Source organism: Bactrocera dorsalis, chromosome 2 (assembly GCF_023373825.1).
Source record: "Bactrocera dorsalis isolate Fly_Bdor chromosome 2, ASM2337382v1, whole genome shotgun sequence".
Taxonomy (NCBI): domain Eukaryota; kingdom Metazoa; phylum Arthropoda; class Insecta; order Diptera; family Tephritidae; genus Bactrocera; species Bactrocera dorsalis.
The window spans coordinates 13,058,681-13,082,949 of NC_064304.1; the positions used below are offsets into that span (position 1 = coordinate 13,058,681).

Below are 24,269 nucleotides of genomic sequence, written 5' to 3' on the forward strand. Positions count from 1 at the left end.
TTTCTTCTTTCTTGCCATTAGTATTTACTAAACGCTTGTCGTTCTGAAGTACTTAGGTGCATTCGGCAATTCTTGCGATGAATAAAATTATTCAACAAAGAAGTTCCAATAAAGTTTATATGCGGAATCAACTTCCTGATGCCAAAATGTCTAAGATATTCGAAAAGCCCTTCGGTGATAATTCTGTGTGTCGAGAAAGTGTTTTTGAGTGGCACAAATTATTCAAAGAAAGTCACGTTGATGACGAATGACGCCCAGGATACCAATTGATGATCAAAGCGATAATAATGTAAAGGAATTGGTGCTTGAGAATCGACAATTAAGAGTCAGAGAACTCTCAGGCATCGTTGCAATATCGAAAGAATCAATGAAAACTTTTTCAAAGATCATTTAGGCTTAAGAAAAGCGAAAGCACGATTGGTTCCAAAATCACTAATTTTTTGTCACAGCATCGCGTTAGCATTTGTGAAACAAAGCTTACCGACTTCCCGGATACCATGAAAGATATTATTACTGACGTTGAGTAACTGATCTATGCTTATGATCCGAAAACAGACTATCAATTGCCCGAACATCGTGGTAAAGGTGAGCTGAAGCCGAGAAAACCAAGTCAAACCAAGTCTGGCTTTTCAATGAACGCTTTAGGGAAAAGTCTTAAGTTTTATTGTTTTTGACTCACAGAAGTATTTTCTTATTTCCATTGGTCAGTGAAAAATAAACGTGTTTTACACATATTTTAATTCAGTCTTGAGTTCACATAGCCATTCAAGTGCTTTTTTAAAGAAAATTAAGATTTTTCATCTAACGGCATTCTTGCGAAATTTTGTATAAATTATAAATAAATATTCTACTATTGAAAAAACTGTCACTTACTTTGTATAAAACCGAAGCCCCAATAAATTGTTAAAACTCGAATGCTTAATTAAAACGAGTTTCCCGCTAAAGTCTTTTGAATTTAATGAGCAATTTAAATTTCGCATACTTATTCTAAGCAAACATAATTACACAGAAACACATATGCAGTACAGTTAACGTCAATATTAACAGAAATAAGCTGAAAGCTGTTTGAAATTATTTAAGTAACAAAAGCAGTGCTAACGGTAGCACCAGTCATAAATGTTTGCGAGCACTTGTGTGCAATTTATGTTGGCATTGTTTGCAGTGAAGTAGAAATAGAAGTGTGTGTGGGCGCGAAAAACCAGTCGCGATCAATGAAAACCACCCACCAGGTTGCTGAACTTGGCTGGTGTGCGCAGCGCCGAGCAAACTAGTAAAGGGAAGGGGGTGCGACAGGCACCAAGCGTCGAAGCGGGAGACACAGTGCCTTAGAATTTAGTGCATTTAATTGTTTTTGTTGCCACGATGATTGTGGTTTAATTCTACCGAGATCGTTTTTTGTTGCTGTTGTTGTTTTGCCTTTTCTACATATTGTGAAAAAATAAAGAAATTAAATTCGCTTCGCGATAATGCAGCGACATGGTGAGCCGGTGCGCCGACGCAGGTCGCTTCCCGCTAAGCAGCTTATCAAGATTGCGGCGAAGAGGCTAGCTAACGACTGCTTAAGGTTTCGAGTAAAGCTAAACAAACAAAAAATATGTTTTTTTTAGATTTACGAAGGTTTTAATTTCCTTCTGCGCTCTTTGCCAATATTTCCACACACATACTGATGGCAGCATGGTGTTGCTTGTTTTTGTAATTGCATAGAGATTGTTCATTGCTTACCTCCGGCACGGTGACCTCATAGGGTGTGTTCATGAAGCGCGGCGCATTGTCGTTGACATCAGATACGCGCACAATAATCGGAATGCTGCGTCGCTTGTTGGTTGCGTTGCGAATCGAACAGGAAACCTGTGGTGCAGCGAAATGAGAAAACAAAATTAAAATAAAATTGAAAAACCAAAACAAAAAGTAAACACAAATGAAAGCGCTCAATAGTTCTCAATAAACAAACAGACAGAAATGAAAACACACACTCTCAAAAACAGTAAAGCACTCCGTTGGTGGTTTGCATAAGCAGAAGATGTGCTTACGAAATTGTTGCGCTGCATGCCACAAGTAAGTTTGTAAAGCAGCCATAAAGCGCTTGAATATTTCTTTTTATTAGCTAAGCGTTCTACATACATAATTTTTTTGGCCGGCCGGCATATTTTGTGGCGTGCAACTGTAAAATTTCGCCATAAAAAATTTGCATTTCACCAAATAAAACCTCACAGCGGCAAGCCACTGCGTGCTTCTTCGGTCTACACACACACACATTTGCGCGCGTGTATTTCTCTTTGGGTTTCTTGTATTCTTGTTAGCATTTTGCACATCCCACTTAGTTGTACATATATATTTCACCGCAAGCCAGCCGCCTTCAGCGCGCAGCATCGCATGCATTCACACGCACACATATTCACATTTATTTTCAGCACAGCCAAGTTTCTAGTGTTCTAACTTGTGATCGCTTTCGTGCACTCACCTGAAAGACAATGTGACTCAGATTCTCCTCATCGCGATCGAGCGGCTGCAGCAGCTGCAATTTTTTGCCGTCCAGCAGGAATGTCGGATTCCCCTTTGGGAAGACTAGATCCAGTGCAATTTCCGTGTAGGGATCACCGTAAATTGGCAACTCCGGCGGCGTGGTTTGTTGGCCAATAACTGTAAATACATAAATAAACGGTGCAGTAGCAGTTAGTGAACAAACAGCAAGCGATAATATAAAGCAAAAAGGCATTTAAAACAAAGGAAAACGTTAACTTCGGCTGCACTGACACTATAATGCCCTTCACAGAGTAATTTTTTAGATAAAAAAAAGGTTTAAATATACATATATTTTTATTTTGATTTTTATTGGCACGTTTTTATGGCAGCTATATGCTGTAGTAGATCAATCTGCACAATTTGTTCGAGCTTGGTAGAAACTTGGGCACTAATCTATGCCAATTTTCGGGAAAATAACAAGTCCACTCAAATAAAAAAGTCCTCCATAGAGGTATTTGAATTCAATCGTTTAGTTTGTGCGATAATATTCGACAAAATATATCATGTCCAGGACGTAGTAAAGAAAATGTAGCAGCCGTAGCTGAAGATGTACACGAAGACCGTGTAAAATCGCTTCGGCGTCGTTCGCTGCAAGTCGGACTGACGTATAAAACGACTTGGCGCATTTTATGTCCAGATCTTAAATTGAAAGCGTACAAAATACAGTTTAAGTAAGAACTGAAGACGCTCGACCTTCCCAAGCGACAACGTTCGATCCGCATTTGGGACGAAGAGCAACCTGAAGTGATTCAAGAGCTGTCATTTCCTTCAGAAAACACAACGGCTTGGTAAGGTTTGTGGGACGGTGGAAACATCGATTCATATTTTTTCAAAAACTATTTGTTGACTGTAATTGAAGCTCGTGATCTCGACGACATTTAGTTTCAACAAGACGGAGCCATTTTCTACACATCGGATCAATCAATGGATTTATGCAGAGAGAACACTTGAGTGAGCATATGAAGCAGCAGATTGGTCGAATGGGCACGAAGTTCATGTGGTACCACATTGTTAGGCATTTTCCTGTTCATATACATATGTATGTAAGGTGTAAATTCTCTGTTTTTGAAATAACCACATTTAAATTCTGAACACACTATTTCACTTCGTGTAAGGTGCACCGGTTTAAAACCATTCACAACCGTAATAAAACTGCTAAAAAGTTAATCGTTCTTTTGAAGATTTGTTTATAATTTGTGAGGTTTAGATGCGGTATTGTAAGATTGGTCTGGCAATATAGGTATATACTAAGCTCCCGTCTTTCTAATGTTAATAGAATTGGCTACTCTTAGTCAAGTTTCAAAGCCGAGCTTCTGCGTATGACCATTAACAGTGAAAATGCGGCATACTTGCTTTTGTGTACATAGGACCATTTAGTGGTCAATAAAATTAGCGAAAGCATCGTGAACATTGAGTAATTAATTCTTGCGCATAAAGTAGAAATGCGTGGTGCTGGCGGGTTGTTCGCAAGCTTAGCAAGCTGTGTGCCATGCTGGGCATATATGCGGAAGTTATTAAAGTCCGCACAAATTTCTGTCTCATGTTGAGTTTACTTGATTAAACTTTGCCACTGTTAAGCATAGCTTTTGAAGGCACAAATGAAACTGTTAACAAGTTATGTACTATGTTTAATATTGAAAAAAAATCATTAACTCTTTTGTAGAGTTGTAAGAAGCTGTTAAGCCAAGCAAAGAAGTGTTATCTATAGAAAGTGGTCTTTATAAAACCACTCAACTTTTCAAGTTATACTATTTTCCTTTTCATCAATATTGAGTGTAATGTTTTCATAGGTTATGGTAGCCAGCTTAAGGCTTAGCGGTTTCAGAACCGCTTGAACACTATATTTTAGTAAATAAAGGTGAGAATATATTCAATTAAAACTCATTTGTTTACTTTGGTTATCACTAAATGTAATAATTTATACTCTTACTTCTGATTCAGAAAATTTATATTTATTTACTTTAATAATTTCTGCGAATACTTTCGCTCTTAAAAAATATAAAAAGAATACTTATAACATTTTTGAAAATACTTTTATATGCGTATGCCGTTAATCTTTCATTTAATTTCTGAAATTTTGCATGTCTTTTTATTTTAAAAAGCTGTTCATTTCTCGGAGCCACCAATATCGGACCATTATAGCATATAGCTGTAATACAAAATCACTGATTAAAATGAAGATTAATTCTTTTTATAGACTTTTATGCTATAAGAAATGCACCAGTGAGTTGTATTATAGAATTTTTAGCCTTCAAACAAAAATGAATGAAAATAATTTGAAATTCCCCATCCCTAAGGTGTGTTTCGTACTCCCAGAAAATGTTAATGCCTCCTGCTTTAATTTCCCATTACGTGCTAATATTGCGCTTTATTTCATTTATCAACTATCTAACGAATTCCTCCTTTCTTTCTGCTTCCCATTCCAAGGCAACTTCCCATTCGTGCCACACAATTATAATCATTACATATCAGACACTTAAACTGAAGCTAAAAACACAAGTTGCAACAAATAGCAAAGGGGTAAAAAAGAATGTAGCATAAAACAACAACAGCAAAAATAAATCAAATGTGTAGCCAACGGCAGGGCACTCATACACATATACAAGATGCGTTCCAAAGTATACAGGACTTTTTGAATCTAGCGCCATCTGGTGACGCCATCTATATGTCGACTGGTGCGTTAGAATCTGCATTTCATTAATTGGAAATAAAGTTATTGCGTTTTAAGTGTCAGTATGTTTGTGTTATCGGTGCGAAAATGAACTTTGTTGCACGATAATGCGCCGTCTCATCGATCAACGCTTGTGTCCGATTATTTAACCAAAAATCGCATTTTAACCATTAACCACTCCCCGTATTCACCTGATATGGCACCGTACGACTTTTTCCTTTTCAGAAAAAATGCATTTGCTCATGAAAGGAAAGCGTTATGCAGACGTAGAGGCCATGCAAAAGGCTTGCACCGGCATACTGGCGGCCATACCGGCCAACGAGCTGAAACACTCGTACGACATGCTTTTGGACCGCGCAAGAAGAGTATTGAAGCAGAAGGAGGCTATTTTGAATAAAATAAATTGATTTTGCCAAAAAACCATTTGCTCTGTTTTTTTTAAGTCCTGTTTACTTTGGAACGCACCTTGTAAAAGCACAAAGAAACAGACGGCAGAGCATTAGAACACAATAATATTCGATCCGTAAGAACAGCAGAGTATCTAAGGTAGCACCCAATGTAAAAACAACAACAGCAAATGCAACAACAAAAAGTAAGAAAAAGGAGAGATGAAAAAGAACAATGACACACCGATGAGGAGTGCTGCCGCTGATGCAGGAAGAGGCGCTCGCGTTTTGTGCTGGAAATTGGCCTCTAAAAACAAAACCAACAACAACGACAATTGTAATATGTGTCCAAAAATGCATAAAATAAGAAATTGTTGCACTGAATACTAAAGAGCAAATGAAATATAATGACGATGGAGCTTTGGAGGGAGGATTGTGAGTGAACACATGCAAGTAGCTTCGTGCAACAGCGCGCTGGTTAGAACAGTAGTGGCTGTGTCAGCACTGTTGCGGCTGCTGTGCTTTTTGCGCTGACACAATGGTTTTTGCTTTGATTCAAATTATGCTTAGTTCTTGAGTTCTTTTATGCTTTGCTGCAACTTGCGCGATGCAGATGTTGCAATTGGTTTGTGTAAAGGGCACCTTTGTGGCAAAAGCGGCGACGGCGGCAGTCTCTGCGGTGAGTCACACACCGAAGCTGCAACAAGGCGTAGCAACTGTAATTACCAGAGGAAAAAGGCAGTGAGCAAAATGCAACCTGCAGCGGACGGACGGCAATGGGCAGCCGCATTGGTGGCGTTTAAATGGCGGTTGGCGTACAGTGTAAGGGCGGTCCCGACATTCTAACATTGGACAGCTTGATCGGAACGTTAGTAGCCGCGGCTGTCTCGATGAATGACTGCCACAATCAGAAAGTGGTTGTTAAACTTCTATATGTGCATGTATGTGTGTATGTCGATGCTACAAAGATTATCATTTCGCGTTGCTTGCTGCCGCGGAGCCGCCACTGTGCTAATGTTGGTTACTTTTTGTGCTTGCCAGCTTTGTTTTTGTTATTTCTGTTACATTTTGCTCATGATTTCATGTTGCACTTGCCACGCTTGTGTTGCACAATTCATTTAATACAATTACGCGACGAGTTGTGTTTCCGTTGATGGAAATGGAGCTGCCTCGCTGCATGCACAATTGCCGCGTTCCTGCTGCCGTAGTTAGTGTTGAGTGTATACTTATATTTGTGGCAAGTATAAAATCAAATTTGAATGCTTTGGAATGATGGACGTTGAGACAGTTTTATGAAGCGCAAATCGCAGCACGCACACATGCACACATGATAATTGTAAGTTCTTAATATGCACCTTTATTGCATTGTGCTGTTGATTATTTGTGGCATGTTGCAGGAAATATGAATGCCGACATGTTGGAATGCATGCAACATGTCATTATTCACCACATAGGTGCATATGTATACGAGATTCATTTCACATACATGCAACGCCAGCTCAATACACACATATATTTATATATATAAACACACGCACACAGATATAAATTTCCACTTGAACGCACATTTCACACGGCGAGGCGTTCCAGCACATAGTAAAAATCAAAAAATGTTCGCACAAATGTGGCAAGTGCAACATGATTTGTTAACAGCGTCTGTGCCCAGCAATGGTGTTTATTAAATGCGACGTAACTATTTTATCGCCAGCGCTGCAGTTTCCTCGTATTAAAAGGAAAAGGCAGTACCCTCACACATACACATATACACTTACACACACACAGATGCATATGTATATAAATCTAGATTATATTTATACTAGAACTGCATGCAGCACGTTGCAGCAGCATTTTCTTACGTGGCAAAGTAAATTACGCCACAGATCTTAAATTAACAATCTTAATGAAAGCTCTCCAAACGGCCGAAGGGCGGTGCCGCCATGGCAGCGAGTGTTGCAAAGGCTATTTAGTTTAAATACGAAAGTGATTGTTGGTGCTTGCCATACGAAAAATGGCTGCCTTGCTTTCAAGCCAGATGATTGAAATGGGAGCAGTGGGTGAATTCAGATATTTTTATGTAGATATGTTCCTTAAAATTTGTTATAAATCCCTTTAGATGAATGATTTGTATTAAATTTATAAAAAATCGTTTAAAAATGATACTCAGAAGAAAACAACTGCTGAGGCATTGAAGATATATGCAAATGCGACTTTAAAAATATTGAAAGCTTATTAGAGGAATCTAACTCATATAAAACCGACAGAAAAATATCAGGAAAGGAACTGACTCTTTATATTTCTAAAGCTCCAAAAAAAATAAAAGCTTAATAAATTATAGGAAAAGCTCAATAAGCTACAAAAAAGATTTTTATGCTACAAGGAAAGCTCAAAAAATTATAGTGAAAGCTCAGTACGCTGCAGAAAAGCTATTTACTGCAAATAGCTTTTTATGCTGCAAGGAAAGCTCAATAAAGTTTAGTAAAAAAGCTCAATAAGTTGTGATGAAAGCTTAATACCTACAATGAAAGCTCAATAAGCTACAAAAAATATCTTTTTGTTGAAAGGTTTATAGCTATAATAAAAGCTTAATTTGCTCCCAAAAAAGCTAAATAAACTTTAATGAAAGCTCATAAGCAACAATAACATTGCTAATCTGGGTTAATAAAGTATAGTAAAAACTCAATAAGCTACAAGGGAAGTTCTTTATGTCAGAAGAAAAGCTCAATAAATTACGGTGAAAGCTCAATAGCTACAATGATAACTCAATAAGCTCCTATGAACACTCAAAAACTATTATTAAAGCTCGCAAGCAACAATAACATCGCTTAGCTGGGTCAAAGGGTGGGTTTTTCAATACTCACTTTAGTCATTTAGATAGCATTATCTATGAAATTAAATAATAATTACGCAAAACGTTTTCAGTGGGTCTTAAGATGAGTTATTGAACGGATGCTAGAAAAGCAATTTAATGCAGCCTATATGGAGCCTTATAGATTTAGCGAGATTTAAAGAAGAATATAATTCAACAGAGGATTAAACTTTTTTCTGAAGGCGTTTAATATTGCAGTGAGAAGACGAGGCTATCGATTTTTTAAATTATAAACAGAGATGATTTTAGTTTCACTTGACTATACTCAGAATAGATAGACATTGATCATTTAGAAAAAGCTTCAAAAACTACAAAATCCCTCCAAATATAATGATACACAAAACCCTGCAGAGGGCATTGAAAATAATTAATTTACACTGCAGCCAACACATGTTGCAAGCTCATGTGTGAGATGAATTACATTCAAGAGAATATTAATGCTGTTGATGCAGTTAAAATGAGATGCAACTTTTGTTTCAACTTTAACTTAATTTTCATTTCCACGTCGCTGGTGCCACATGCAACGCCAAGAGATGGCCGCACAATTAAGTCCGACAACTATAAAAAGACAGCGCCAATGGACGGTGAGGACAATAACTTGGCTGCCCAACCGAGGGCATGAGCCCAACACTGATTTACAGTACAGCATAACACGACATGGCATGTACATCGCGCGCGAAAGTGTTTAATGACAATGACGTTAGCGAAGAAGAAACGGTGGCATCACCACACCGATGGCGGTCGCCGCAGTCAGGGGTAGTCATTAACTGACACCACCGCGCTTGGCACTTTTAATAAGAACCGACCAGAAATAATTCTTCTGCTGTGCATTTATATTATGAATGTGTAGTTTTTCTTTCGCCTTCGATGAGCGCATGGTTAGGTATGAAGCAATACAAAAGAGGCGACTGTTAGTGGATGAAGATGGCGACTGCCGTGGAAGTATGGTGTGTCTAATGTGGGACTCCGGAACATTAGTTTTCTAACGAAAGTGAGTTATGAGCACAAAAATATTCAGCTGCCGGCGTAAATTAGAGGTCATTGGTCACTAAACGTGGCGGCAGGGAAATTATGACAGCTTTTATGACGTTCGAGATGGTCAGGAAAGTCAGCTTTTGTCAAGGCGGTAAGTGAAAGGCTTTTGCAAAATTATGTACTTCAACTAGCGTAGTTTTAACAAAAAATTATTTGAAAGTTTAGGGTCATTAATACCCAAAAAACGTATAAAACAAAAGTTGAAAAAGTTTCGATTTTTCTTACACATAGAAATCCGAAACTTTCCTATTTTATGTAATAAAATTTTCTTAATGAAAGCTCATAAGCAACAATAACAACGCTAAGCTGAGTCAAAGTGTGATTTTTGGACTCGTACCTCAGCTATGCAGAGAGCAGTATTTATCAAATTTAATTGTACTTACATAAAATGCCTTCAGTACTCGTAAAAACGTCACTAGAAAGACCGCTAGAAAAATTCAAGAAATAAAAATTTTGAGGTTCATTGGAAAAACGTGCTTGAACATTTCCTGCAGGTCCTTCAAGAAAGAAGAAAGAAATAGGGAATCAAATATCCAATATCTTCACCAAGCAACTAGCTACCAAGTACTCTCAACTCAGAACACCCTGACAACTTGCAACTGGGTAACATTCTTATTACAATTATTGGCCACCACGAACGATTTTGTATTTTAGAAGTTCGCGTCGTATTCTTGGCACTTTGGAATGCCTTATTTATGCATTTCGCCGATACCTGCAATATATTTGTGTGTACGTGGAGATAACTGCGACTGGCTGTAATGCGAGTCACTCCACCATTTGGTGCAGCAATAATTTCTGTGCTGACAAAACCGTTCGAGTCGCTGGCGCACAATGTGTAATTTAATGCGCCACATTCGCTGCAACTGCAACGCACTGAGTTCGCTTTTATGTTTAGTCGACTGCCACGTGTGCGCGACCAGGACACAGTTGCGGACGGCGAGCAATGCATATTTATTGGCCCACCAAATGACAATGTCAGCGCACAAACGAACAGCGCAACGAAGAAATGCGTTCGATGTATTTATTACACGAACATTTGTGGTTAGTTCATAGATACTTTTATTATATTCTCGCGAGAGTGTAATAAAAAGTTTGTTGGTGTTGTAAAAAGGAATTAAAACGAATACTGGAATATAGGTAGGGATAATATTTGTGAACTTGTGAAACATAAAACTGGCTACTGTGTTTCATTATTTACTACGTACTTTTGGAAAAGAGCAGATTATGGCTAAAGCATTCCGTCTGGGCGCAATAAAACAGTATAACGGTATTTGCAGTATCATCAGTTCATTTTCATAACTAAAATGTGTGTATTTTAATTTTCTTTTTTATTTTTCAATTTGCTGTTGAAGCACGCTTACAGAAGTCCTTTATTGAAAATCTCTTAACATACATACCTACATCTCCGAAACCAATGCGAAAGTGCCAGTTGTACGATAGGTAAATAGCGTATGCAATAATGTAAGCAAAAAGTGAAAAATGGTATCGATCTTTCGCTGTAAACAATGAAAAATTAAATACCTCCCAGTTTGTGGCACGTTTCTTTAAAATCGCTTGCGGCAATGTGAGCGGAGCGGGCGCCAAAATGAGACCGAGAGAGATGCCAAAGCAATTTTCACGTAGCTAACTAAATAGAAAGGTAGAAATATATAGATATTGATATGAAAATATATGTTTGTATGTGTGTGTGTGTTGGCGCAGCAAATGGCAATTGCAACATTTATCGTTTATCGCAATTGTTTTCGCTGGCAACAAATAACTTTTACTGCAGCACCGATGATGGAACCATATGCAGAACAATAACAAGTGCGTATATGCGGACTTATATAAACATGAACATTCTTATATATATATATATATGTATATATACATATGTGTGTGTGCGTGTGTTTGCAAACACTATAAAAACAATTGTTAATTTAACTGCAATCGCGCAAATATTTTTCATTTCATCGCCGATGGCTTATTCAATTTTCCATTGTAATGGTTAAAATGAAGGCAACAACATAGCAATAATATCGGTGATGCAAAAACGAAATGCAGCGCTGCATATGTCTGCGTGTGTGTTCGCATAAAACTAATACTTGTAATAAATTTGAAGATCTCCGCGCTGATGCGTTGCTTTGGCATGAGGTTGCTGCCTGCTATGACTTTGTATACCAGCTAGCAGCACTTGCTGTTGTTGTAGTCAGTTTTACTTTTTCCGATATCTTCTTGCAGCACTCAACAATGGCATAACAATCAAAGTATTGTTTAAAAACGATTTCTCTTTTTTAATAAAGGCGGCACACCGCAAAGGTTGGTGTGCTGGATGATAAAACAGCAACAAAATGTATGCAAAAGGAGATGAACCAGGCGTGGCAGCGCCTGCGCACTGTGGTATGATTGGGTGAATCGAAAGTGAATTGCAATTGAGGAAATAGTCAGTTGTTTGAGCTCGTGGTGAAGGATTAAGGATCACTAAATGATTTTGATATTCATGAAAGAAATATATTGAAATATTATAGTTTATTCTTTATTGAAATAAATAAATGGTTTACTCTTTCATAGCACGCCCAAATGTAGGCAATATAATTAAATAAAAAAATCTCAAAACTCTTAAGACGAAAATTGAGTACTTGAATACTGATTGTTTTGGTCACTTGTAGAAACTATAGAATACTAAGATCAAAAGGAACGTTGTCGTTAATTTCTGTTATTTATTGAATGACAGTAACAGCATTGGTGCTGTTTCACAGTATTGACTTGATGTTTTTTGGTGCTGAAAGAATTTCATCGTCCTTATTTTTATAGCAGGTTTTCGACAATGCTACAGTTAGAGTTTTTTCTGGCCTTTTAGTACAAAGCGCCTAAATGTAGACTTTCATACTGAAAATTAATTGAGGAAGAAATGTTGAACAATGAAATTAAAGAGTCAGTGGCTTAAAATTTATATCTATCGTTATATTTTAAGATTTCGAATGAGATTTTTTACTGGTTTCCAAATTCTAAGGCCAAACATCGATATATAATGATGAGCATAAAACACTGTATCTTAGTGCCACAAAATCAACAGCTTTCAATACTACAATTGCTGCAGGATATAAAAACAACAACCATTAAGGCGCAGCGCGAAGAAGCATAAGCGAGAATAGCTAGGAAAAATAACACTTCGACGACATGCTTTTATTGAGTTTTATTTTTATTCGCCTTCAACTGCCACAGTGAAATGGCAGGCGCATAAAAGTAAATTGATCTGCTTTTGCTATCGCAACACAATCGCTGCAGCGAAACAACAAACAATAATAGCGACAACAACAACGAACAACAGGCACACTTTAATAATAGTGGCTGCAGTGGCACGCACGTAATCTGCAACATACGAGTCATAGTTGGAGCATACAACACTTGGCAGCTTGCAACACGATATGCAGACGACAAGCAACACGAGAAGGGTGCCACGCAGGTAGGAGTGTGTGTAAGTCTATATGAGTGTGTGTGTGTGTGCTTGGCGTTTGCAAATGCAATTGCGGCGAATTGGTAGATGCCTTTAAATGGCGTCACGTGCAACTTAATGTGCACAGCACTCCGGCTCTGCTGGTACTTTTTGTTGTAGTATAGCCAACAACTGGCAACGCATCATCATCATCAGCGTATATAAACATTTATGTTGCCATATTTTGCCTCGTTCTTATGCGTTCGATATTGCACTTTGTTGTTTTTGTATTTGTTGTTCTACTTGTTGAAATTGCAATGAAACTGATTCATTTATTGTGGCCTAATATAGTGGCAAGGCGGTTGGCGTAGCTCAGCAACTCATTCCACACAGCAACCTATGAAATGGACCGACTAGTAGCTGTTGCTATATTTGTTGTTGTTATTTTTGCAAACTAGAAATGTGCGATAAGTTCATTTGGTGCATGAAATTGCTCCAATTGAGATGGCTGCGTTGATTTTGTGCGATAATTTTTGAGCCTGGCCCTTTGCCGTGCGTTGGCTAGGGCGTATACTCAACTTTTTTCCAATTATTAAGTGTAGAGTTAAACTCGCGTTGCTGGAAAATTATACACCGTTTACGATTAGGTATTTGATTATAACTATTATGAAAAGTGTTGTTTGACCACAACATGCCACTAAGTAAATTCGTAGCTTCTGCAACTTAGATGCAAGTTGTTCTGTCTGCCGTCCACCTGTGATGTTATCGACCCACACATATGCGCTGCTACATTTCTGTGCCATTTTGATTAATGATGCTTGTTAGCTGTACTAAAAATGTGGCGTGTATTTGCAAATGGCTATGAGAGTCTTAGCGATAGAAGCAAATAATAAAAAACACGCCAAAAAACAAGCAAACGATTTATTTTTGCGCTGCCAAGCAACAACCATGTGCTATGAAATGCAAGCGCTGACTGCTGTGTCTGGCGCAGAAAATGATGAAGAAAAATGAACGTCATTTAATTATATTACCAGGGAAGTCCGCTCATCAGTGCGGACACAGCTGGCAGTGGCATGCGAAAGTGGTAATCAGCTGCTGCTGGGTAGAATTCGCTTGTAAATTTAATTAACTCTGCAAATTGCCACAAAACCGGAATTAGCATATGATCATATCTTTATTTTTAGTTCTCTGTGGCTTTTTCTTTCTATTTTTGAAGCCCAAGATGCGGGAAAAATATGGTAATTTCTATCCAAGTTAGCAACAAAGACGTGGGAAATATATATTCCATATATTGTACTGTTGTGTGATATGTACTGTTGTGCATAATTGCTCTAACTCTTGTCATTATCTGTACAAAACCATAATTCGATCCGGATTATGATCATCATGGACGCTTTGCTAAAAGGCAAAAATCAGACTATAAATCTTCTAAAGAAAGTGCGCAAGAAAATTCGGTGGACAGTAAAAGCTAATAACGAGAGGCGTATATGGTAGAACTATGTGCTAGATCAACTTATAGAAAGTGAAAACATATTCATCTTTACTTATAAAAAAAGAAAATCATAATTTTCTACTTACAATCACCCCGACTCTCTTCAATATCCAGTATAATATTCGTTTGTCCCGTTTCAACTTCGCACAGCTGTGATTTGCCCAAAATACCCGCAATACGTTGACAACTAAGCAACAACAAGAATAGTAATGCACGCGCTGTGCTTGCTGCTGCACTTCTACTCAAAATGTGTGGCGCTGACATTGTGTGGCTAAAATGCAAAAGAAAGTAAAAACAAATAAATTATAAATACAAATTTTTGTAAAAGAAATATATTAAATAAAATAAAATAAATGAAGTGCAGTATAAAAAATATATATGAAGTGAAAAAATGTAAAAGAAATATGCAACTGGACGAATAATTCATGAAATAAAATGCAGGAAAACTCGATCGAAGTTGATGTTGAGCTCACCCAATCTTCTGTCTTTAAGTACGATATTAAATTTCTTCGAAATGCATGCCAAAATTATACCAATTTTATTCTTTTACACATATGTATCTTTATCTGTTGGATTATGCTAACAATTTAAATAATTTTCATGAGATGAAGTAATGTTAAATATCACTTGTATATCAATCTGTTTATTTTGTAAGCAAGTTCACGCCTTGAAAATTCTTGCCCCAGAAAATATACAAAATATTGAAAAATATATATTTTATTGTTTCGTGAGTATTTTATGGAACATTTTCATGCACTTTCAAGGACAGCACATTCGCCACTTTACTGCGGTTGCGAATTAAATGAATTTTCAACTACAAAACGATAAAGTACTATAAGTTGCCTATGTCGTAACACTAGCTGGTGAATGCAATACTGGTTAGTGCTTGAATTCTTTTTTTTGTTTAGGTTTTATTCGAATAAACTACTGAGTTAATGACAAACATACACACTTATATAGTTAACTATGTTATGCTGTAAACTACTTTACAAATAATTAAGAACATGTTGCACGAATTATTTACGACAATTTTGTAAACTATAAACCCTGTCAATGGCTATAAACGGTCTGAGTGAAACCAGAACAAACACTTTGCACGGACACCAACAACTAAAGCACTTTTGGGTTATGCTAACCGGTTGGATATCTAAATCGATATATATTGTTGGTATATATGTATATGTGCATATGTAAATATGTAAACATTCACAAAGTAAAATAATAGAAACAAAATATTTTAAAAGGAACAAAATTTAAAATTTGTTGTCGACAGGTGCTTTTATCATTTTTACTAACTTCGAACCGTTTATATTAACTTCAATCAACTTCAATTGGTTTTCAACGCAAAATAAGTGAGCCTGTTGTTTTTGTTTTCAAAAAAAATAATTTTTGAACTCCATGTATTTGAGCATTTTGAATTATAATTTTAAATTTTACAGGTGTTTTCTTTAAGATTTTTAAAAATTTTTGTTATTTAATTTTTTTATTATTTTTTTTTTTTTCAAAGGAAATATTTTTTGAGAACCCTGTATTGGATACTTATAATTTTTGATTTTTTCGTTTGTTCATTTTTTTATTTTTATTTTTATTTTTAGTTGTGTTTCTATTTTATTCTGCTTTTATTTTTTGTATGTTTTATTTTGTTTCTATTATTTTTTTTCCATACTCTACACCATTACTCTCCAACTCCAACTTATTTTCAAGCGATTATGCTGCAAATCGTTATTGCCAGCTACTTTGCATTTGCATTTATGCAACTTCACCCATGAAACGGTGAATTCAAAGACATTTTTTGTGCTGCTAAAGCCGTTCAAAGCGGCAGCAACGTTGCGTCGCTAATCGTTAATGCCACTCAGCGCGCACATTGCAATGCCAAGGTTTTTTGTTGTTGTTGTTGCATACTTCTACCTACTGCAAAAAGTTATTTGTATTCAAAGATATGCCTCACCGAATATGGTCAAGAGCGGCAAACCATTTAGGGTGCATAAATGCGACCGTGATGCAAAGGCGGCCACTCATACAATGTTATGGTAAAACAATAGCAACAAAATAATAGAAATGATAGTGGTATAAATTTAATAATTTTTATGAGAGTAGCCAGAAATGTGTGTTGGTGTAGAAAGGCTGCGATACGTGGCCCGCGGCTGGTGGCAAAAACTGGAGAGAGCAGCGCGGAATTTGAGAAAGTTAAAAGACAAAAATTCTTAAAATTAAGCGTTTTTTTAATATTATTATTTATTAATTTTCGAATTAAAAGTTTGCAATAAATTCTAGTAGCAGAGCTGTATCAATGTCTCTTAAAAATTAAAATAAACCAGCCTAAATGTAGGCAACGATTTCAACTCTTAAAAAATACAAATGTACATATGAAAGAAGTGAATCCGTGTGCGATAAATAAAACGTAAAAGTCACATAGTGAACGTAAGAACAACTGTTTTGATGTCCAATTTAAGAAATAGTTACTTTCAATCTGGTTACAAACTAGTCATATTAGAATAAGTTAGGTACTAGCCACTTTTGGACCAGTTAAGCACTAGTTACTTAAAAAATAACTAAACGTATGTATTTTAGGTTTATTCCACTTGAAGACTGTTTCATACTTTGCTATGCACACACACATTCATAAGCATAAATTAAGACCCTGCGCTTCATGAGTTCCTTTCTTTACGAGTGTGCCAACATAAATCAAAAAGAAAAAGCATTACATTGGCAATCAACTGTAGTTACTCAGAAAACAAAGCAAGCAGCCTACCGAAGTTGACACAAATACAGTGTTGCTGTAGCGCGGATTTACCATGGCAATTACGGTATCTGCTGCAAAATTAAGCGCAAACAGCTGAAATTATCGAGCAGAATCAGGGAGGAGAGTTAGGAAATTGAGAAGCATAAAAGAGTCAAGAACAACACAAACAATATTAACAAAAATTTAAGGCAGCGAAAGCTAAAAAAACGAGTGGCGGATGTTGTATAAACTGTGGCAGCGCACTGCAGCAAATGCTGCCACATACAAAAACAAAGAAAGAAACAAAAAAATTAACAAAAAAGCTAACAAGCCAAAGTGGCACAAAAATGAAGGGCGCGAGACACAACAAATGCGGGATACTGTCTTATCCGACAGCAGAGCCGTTGAGCGCTAAAGAGCAGCCCGCAAACGGCAATCATTGCCACCGTTTCACTAACTGTTACTTCTTTGTATGCTTTTTTCTCCTGCTTCCTTTTGGCAGCGCTTCGCCTGTGCAGCATAACAGTGAAATAGCGCACATAACGGTCTCTAGCGACTCCACTGACTCCTGCTTTGCCACTGCCTCGTTCTAAGTGATAATGTTGTTGTTGTAGTGCCGGTGGCTTGGCTGCTGTCTGTTGCACCTGACCAATCGACACTCACTCGTGCAGCCGTGCACGTCGTTGCATGTTGCATGTACGGCCTGTCAGCCTGTCATCATCAGCAGCAGCAGCAAGAAGGAGAATGTGAAAGCAAGCCTTTTAAAGTGCGCTGAAGCTTTCTTGTGACAGCAAAAATATCGGAGAACGAAAAGAAAACAACCGAGTGAACCAAATTGGGCACAGAGTGTGGCCAAAGCGCGGATAGTAGCAGCTGCTGCTGCTGTGCCGATATTCACCATCGGTGCTGGCGATGTGTGTCAAGCGGCATGTAACACGTAATGCGCAAACGAGGCAGCGTGATAAACTTCCACTTAGATTGAAATCTTAGAATTGCAGATTTGATTTAATTGTTGATGTAAAATGCTTAGAAAGTATTAAATAGGCTGGGTGTAAGCTGATATATATGTATGCATGTTAGTGAGTGAGTATAGTTATTTGTCTAATTGGATTATATTTTTAGAGCAGCTAGAAGTGGACTCGAATTTTTTTTAATAAAGAGTACCCGAGTTCTTGTGTCTTTAGAACATGAAAATTAGGCTCTTAAACGCCTTTAAGAAAATTTCTCCAAGTATGTCTTCTGAATTGTAACAGAAAGGTCCTCTGTCAAACACGTGCTGCCCGACTGTTTAAATAGCTTAGATAGCAGTTTGTTCGATTCCTTACTCTCTAATATAGAGTGTTGAGGATTTTAGAAAATCGGTTTTACCTTGACATTTTAAATTCAGAACCGACCAATTAGGCAACCTCTGCTATAAAAATTTTTCTTTTTTTTTGGAAGTTTATTATTTTTTCTGTAATTTTTTCAAAAATATAATGAAATCAATATAAATTTTATACCATGGTAACTCATATATATATATGTATGTATATCTTAAAATTATGTGAAAAGAATTCGCCTTCCATAAGTGCTACCTCACTACTTAGGAATCATAGTTTATGATCAAAATTTAGTTTCTTAACTGTTGTGCCACTTCTGCTGTTCACCGTTGACTTATGAAAAGTTGCACGAAACACAAGCTTGCGGTTGGCTTTCCGTCGCAGTAACTTAACGCAAGCACAGCCAAAGGGCAGACACTTACCGTTCGAGCGCAATAAAGAAGATAGTTTGTATGTACGTTTTTGTTCTTATTGTTTGTTTTTGTTGTTTTCATGTTAAGTTCTACAGTTTGATCATTTCGGCTTGTAATTAAGTGCTGCGGTCTGCTAAAAATGATTTAACATTCGAGAGGTATAAATAAAATGAAATAAAGTAAGAAAGATTGTGTGGTTTTATAAGTCGTGTAGCAATTGTGTGTGTGTGGAAGCTGCAAATATTTGGCATGAAAAAAAATACAGAAAATAAAATGAATTGGGAAAAGAAACTCGTGTTGCGCTGAGGCAAAGAATGAGTAGAAGGCGGATCTTCTCTATCAGCTTGTGTATATGCAAGTGTACATGTATGTGCTTAGAGACTTGCAACCAATTTTAGCACCTTTGTTTTTGTGCCTCAGCTATGAGGACACCACATACAGCTTACAACTACGAAATTTTTAGCGTGGTGTTAAAGCTGCACCTTACAACATGTAGTATAGTTATTTAGTACAACAAAAGTGCTAGCGCTTTGTTCGTATTGTTTTTCTGTGATTGTGTCAGACTTTCTTTCCTCCCATGTTTTAGCTGCTTTTTTGGGGTTATATTTTACAAACGCTTTTAGCGTTGAGCACATGCTATCCTTACTGTCGCATGTATGTATGTATGTATTATTATAACGGTCCATTTCCGCGCATCCCGTGATGAGTACGTTTTGGCTGTTTTTTATTTCCCATGTTCCCGTCAATATTAATCATTAACACTTAAGTGTAGCTTAACTTTACTTAAAATAACATAACCTAACTTAACTTAACTTAGCTTAACTTAACTTAACTCAACTTAACTTAACTTAACTTAACTTAACTTAATTTAACTTAGCTTAACTTAACTCAAGTTAACTTAACTTAACTTAACTTAGCTTAACTTAGCTTAACTTAGCTTAACTTAACTTAATTTAACTTAACTTAACTTAACCTAACTTAGCTTAACTTAACTTAACTCAACTTAACTTAGCTTAACTTAACTTAATTTAACTTAACTTAACTTAACTTAACTTAACTTAACTTAACTTAACTTAACTTAACTTAACTTAACTTAACTTAACTTAACTTAACTTAACTTAACTTAACTTAACTTAGCTTAACTTAATTTAACTTTTAACGTAATTTCAACTACTAATAAATACTTTTGAACTTTTTGGGTTTACAGTTTACAAAGCAGTCCAACATACCCTTTATTTTCCTAACAATTTCAGTAATTTCTAACTGGGACGAAAAAAAATGCTGCGATCACTTCACACTGCTTATTAGTTAATTCAGAGGAAAGCAATATTAATGAAGCGTTACTGCAACAAACCGTAACACCCCTTATTATCAGCGAAATGCTTCTTGCAACACTAAAGGCATTACAGAACAGAGCATATAACAGCTACTTGCAACACCACCCGGAAACGGTGTCCAAAGAACTCAATGTTAACAACAAAATAATAAGGTTAAGCATCTTGAGTGATTATTATAGGCGCAGCAGCAAAACCAACAACAACAACAACATGCCAGCAACAAGTACATTAAAACATTAAAGCGCAGCACTTCTGCTGCAACATTTTTTTCCAAACACACAAAATTCTGTGGAATAAAAGAAACAGAAGTCAAGAAAAAATAAGAAATAACGCAAGAACAGTAAGAAAAGCTATACAGACAGCAACAATAAAAAATACCAAACGAAGGCTTTTAAGCCACAGCGAGCGCATTCCTTGTAATTGAACCTTAACGAGAACAACTCAACTCAGATTTACAGCAACAACAATAACTTCATAAAAACACCACCAACTCAGCTCAGAGCACTGAACCGATCTTTTAATAGAGCAAAAGAGTTGCCATGCGGGCGTTGGAGGCTGAAGCATTGTGGCAGCAAGAATGCAATCATAATATAACGGGTCATAATCAGCCGAGAACCACTAGCAGCTAGCCAGACAGCCAGCATCTTGCAACAACACCGCGACGGCCAGTAAATAGTGCAACCGACGTGTAATAACAACAATAAAAAGGAGTTTGAACGAAGAAAATTGCAAGCGGAAAGTATGCAAACAACAATGGAATAAAAACTTAAATTGTGTGTGGCAATGCAAACTCCACCCAGCATGGTTGCATGGCGGATTGGCATGAGCTTAGCATTTTTGCACAACAACACCGCAGCAGTCGCCCTCTGTCGCTGTAGGCGAGTAGCACAATCTTGTGGTGGTGTGCACTAGCTTAGTGTAGTTGTTGCTGTCATAATTTTGGTTGCTCAGTGTTATTGTGGTCCGCGCGCGTCAGCTGGCAGGCTGGCAGCTACTTAGCCGTTGCCACTCAATAATGTTGTTGGCATTGACGATTCAACTACAAGCCAGATCATATTACTCCAGCTTACAGTAAATTGGTTTGCTATCTTGCAAAAGCCGCAATCTCTGCATATGCACAAACAATAATTATGACAAAATTGAGAAATTTAGAACAGATTAGGCGTCAGTCAGTCCGTGCAATAGAGGAGACTTAAACGTTTCCCGCACTCCGGCTTTCGATGCTTCCTCCTACTATAAAAAAAAACAAAAAAAAAAAAAAAACATTGAGGCAAACACACATACACACATTACACACATGCAAACTGCCAATCATATATTGCTCTTAAATTTTTTCAAAAGTATCTTCGTTGCAGAGGAGAAATTCAAGTTGTTGCCATTTCTGGAAGATGCAAGCGATACAAACATTTACACACGCGCATACACACATTCACACACCTGATTCTATTTTTTCTGTAAATTGTGAATTGTGTGAACCCAAGTTGTTGAACTACTTTCGCAAAATAACGGACATTATCTTCGTATGGCTAATGAAGACCCAGCGACCTAAATATTTGTCTAGCTAATGTGGGGAAAATTGTGTTGGGAATTCGCCGCATTTATGGGAATTAAATACATACATACAAGCATGCAATGCATTCCAAAGAAAGATGGAAAACTCGTCTTCATGTTTTAGTTCACCAACACTTGTTTTTTTAATTGGCTCCACAGTAATTTAGTGTCATTGAATTAATTAGCAATTATGCAGCCAATGATGCAATTAAATATATACTACATACATATATGAATGTACATATACAGGTTTTCACGTACATTGTCATGAGAGAGTTTTGTAATTCAAAGGAAACATGTTGAATTGACCTGAAGTTTAATCGTCTGAATGTTAGAGAATAATAGTATTATACAGTTATAAAGTGCGGTATTCCACCAAATTACTTTAAGCGCCCGAATGTAGGCTATACTTTGCGAATAACTCTTTGAATTTGTTATGGAAAGTTATTATTGGGAGAACTGTTTACAGAAATACAAAAAATAATAGAATATATCTTAATTTATCTTAAGTTATTATAATACTGAATTTAATATAATTTAACCTAACTTAACTTAACGTAACGTAACGTAACGTAATGTAACTTAACTTATCTTAACTTAACGTAACTTAGCTTAACTCAACTTAACTTAACTTAACTTAACTTAACTCAACTTAACGTAACTTAACTTAACTTAATTTAACTTAAACTTAATTTAACTTAAACTTAATTTAACCCAACTTAACATAAACTTAATTTAACTTAAATTTAACTTAACTTAATTAATTTTATGAAGAGCATGAAGTTTTGGCTTTGGTAAGGCTTCTTTTGTTAGCTGCGGTATATGTCTTAAGCTCAGTCGAAGAATTGATAGTCTAGCGGGTTGTAATCAGAACTAATAATTTATTCTGTGAATTCGAGTGAAATCAATTTTAAGGCACTAAAATGTTCTAAAGTTCCAGTGATCTATATAGGCTAGATTTTATATTGAAATATTATCAATTTTTGCTTATAGAAAAGTTTTTCTTGTCAATAACTTGTTATGCTGTTTGCGGTAGTTTTTACTTAACATATACTTAATATTATATAATATTTTTGTTAGTTAGCATTTCCGATTTTAATTAATTTAATTATTGGCCGGTTTGTACCGCATCAGAGAACCTTCGCTTAATGCGCCAACATATTTTCCACATAAGTATTATGAAATCTTTCCACAAGTTTAAGTTTTAGTTGGGCTAAAGTAATGAAGCAACAAATGCGCAAAGTAAGTGCCTTCAGGCTTAAAAGATTACTTTGAAGCGGTTAATTAAATTATAATTGAAATTTCAATTTCACGTATTACCAGAGATATAATAAGGCATGAAGGTCTGCTGACCGTGTAATTTGCGGCATACAACAACAGTCTGGCATTTACGTTAACTACATAACTGCGAGCATTACAACAAATATCATTTATGTTTCATTTGCGAATGTGAGTGACAGCATTGTCAGCGCATTTGGGTTGTTAAAGCAGTTAACAATTTAATTTACTAACTATTGTGCACTTGTACCTAAGCGATTATGAACACACATACACACATTAGCGTTAAATATGTGTGTTTATCGGCAGTTATTCACGTACATGCCACAATTGAAAGTTGTTTTGCCGCTTGGATTGTGATAAACAGCTGAATGGCTGTAGTTGAAGGCCAATGTGACCTGCCACGAAGCCAACTTGTTCAACCAAAACAACAAAAAATGCTAAAAAAGTATTAAAATAAAATATACAAAAATTCAAAAAACGGCAACGAAAGACTTAAGCGACAAACTCAATGGAAAATATTACATACAGTTCATTAAAAATTATTTAACTTTGCACTTTTCAATTTAGTTGTTGCTGACTTTGACTGGCACCGCATTTGCTGGGCGCTTTGTTGTGCAAATGTTGTTAAACGGTTAATTAATAGTAAATAGTTTCGTTCGCGGCGCTTCAATGTTACAACAGACAAGCAGCCAAGTGAACAAACGCTCATGCAACAAAAAATTTTGTGGCAAAGGCGCATCTCTGCGGTAAAAACCGCATTTCAGCAATGCAACACTGCGGCATCTTGGCTCTTGGTGGCATCTTCTATTTATTTGCTTGTTTTTGTTTTTGTTTATACGTTCGTGTCAACTCGCTTTGCTGCATGCATAAATAATCGTAATGTCGCACCAGAGCAGCAAAGAGCAAAACAAGAAATCACAAAATAATAGAAAGAAAATATGTGATAATAAAAAATATGCCCTCAATGGGTAGTCAGTGTGGTTGTTAATGTGCAGCTAATTCTGTGAAATTTGGCATTTAAGTGCTGTTTGAAACATTTTTTTTTATAAACAATTTAAGACCGATATTTTGGTAAAAAATCGAATTTTTTTTTGGATGCCGTCATTTTGTCAAATATTTTATTTTGCATATTCATTTTCTTAATTACTAGTTAAGTAAGGTTTGATACTTTAAACGAAATCTGTTTGGTTTTTAATTTCAGATGATCCAATTCGGAGATGTAGTGTTCACCCTAAAACGAGAGCAGCGCCCGGAGATC

At 36.4% G+C, this 24,269-nt stretch overlaps 1 protein-coding gene across 7 annotated transcripts in view; it reads right to left on the bottom strand.

The window, feature by feature from the left end:
* The window catches only part of LOC105230472 (cadherin-99C), a 575,298-nt gene that overhangs the window by 44,841 nt on the left and 506,188 nt on the right, over window positions 1-24,269 (bottom strand). The window contains exons 4-6 of one of the 7 annotated variants that reach the window (XM_049448684.1): window positions 14,475-14,659; window positions 2,462-2,640; window positions 1,723-1,848 (exon numbers count right to left, since the gene is read on the bottom strand). The exons of 5 other annotated variants lie outside the window; for them this stretch is intronic. In XM_049448684.1, coding sequence (XP_049304641.1) covers window positions 1,723-1,848; window positions 2,462-2,640; window positions 14,475-14,652 — 483 coding nt within the window. In that variant the 5' untranslated portion in view covers window positions 14,653-14,659. The remainder of the gene's footprint in view (window positions 1-1,722; window positions 1,849-2,461; window positions 2,641-14,474; window positions 14,660-24,269) is intronic. One more of the 7 variants, XM_049448686.1, reaches the window with a different exon arrangement.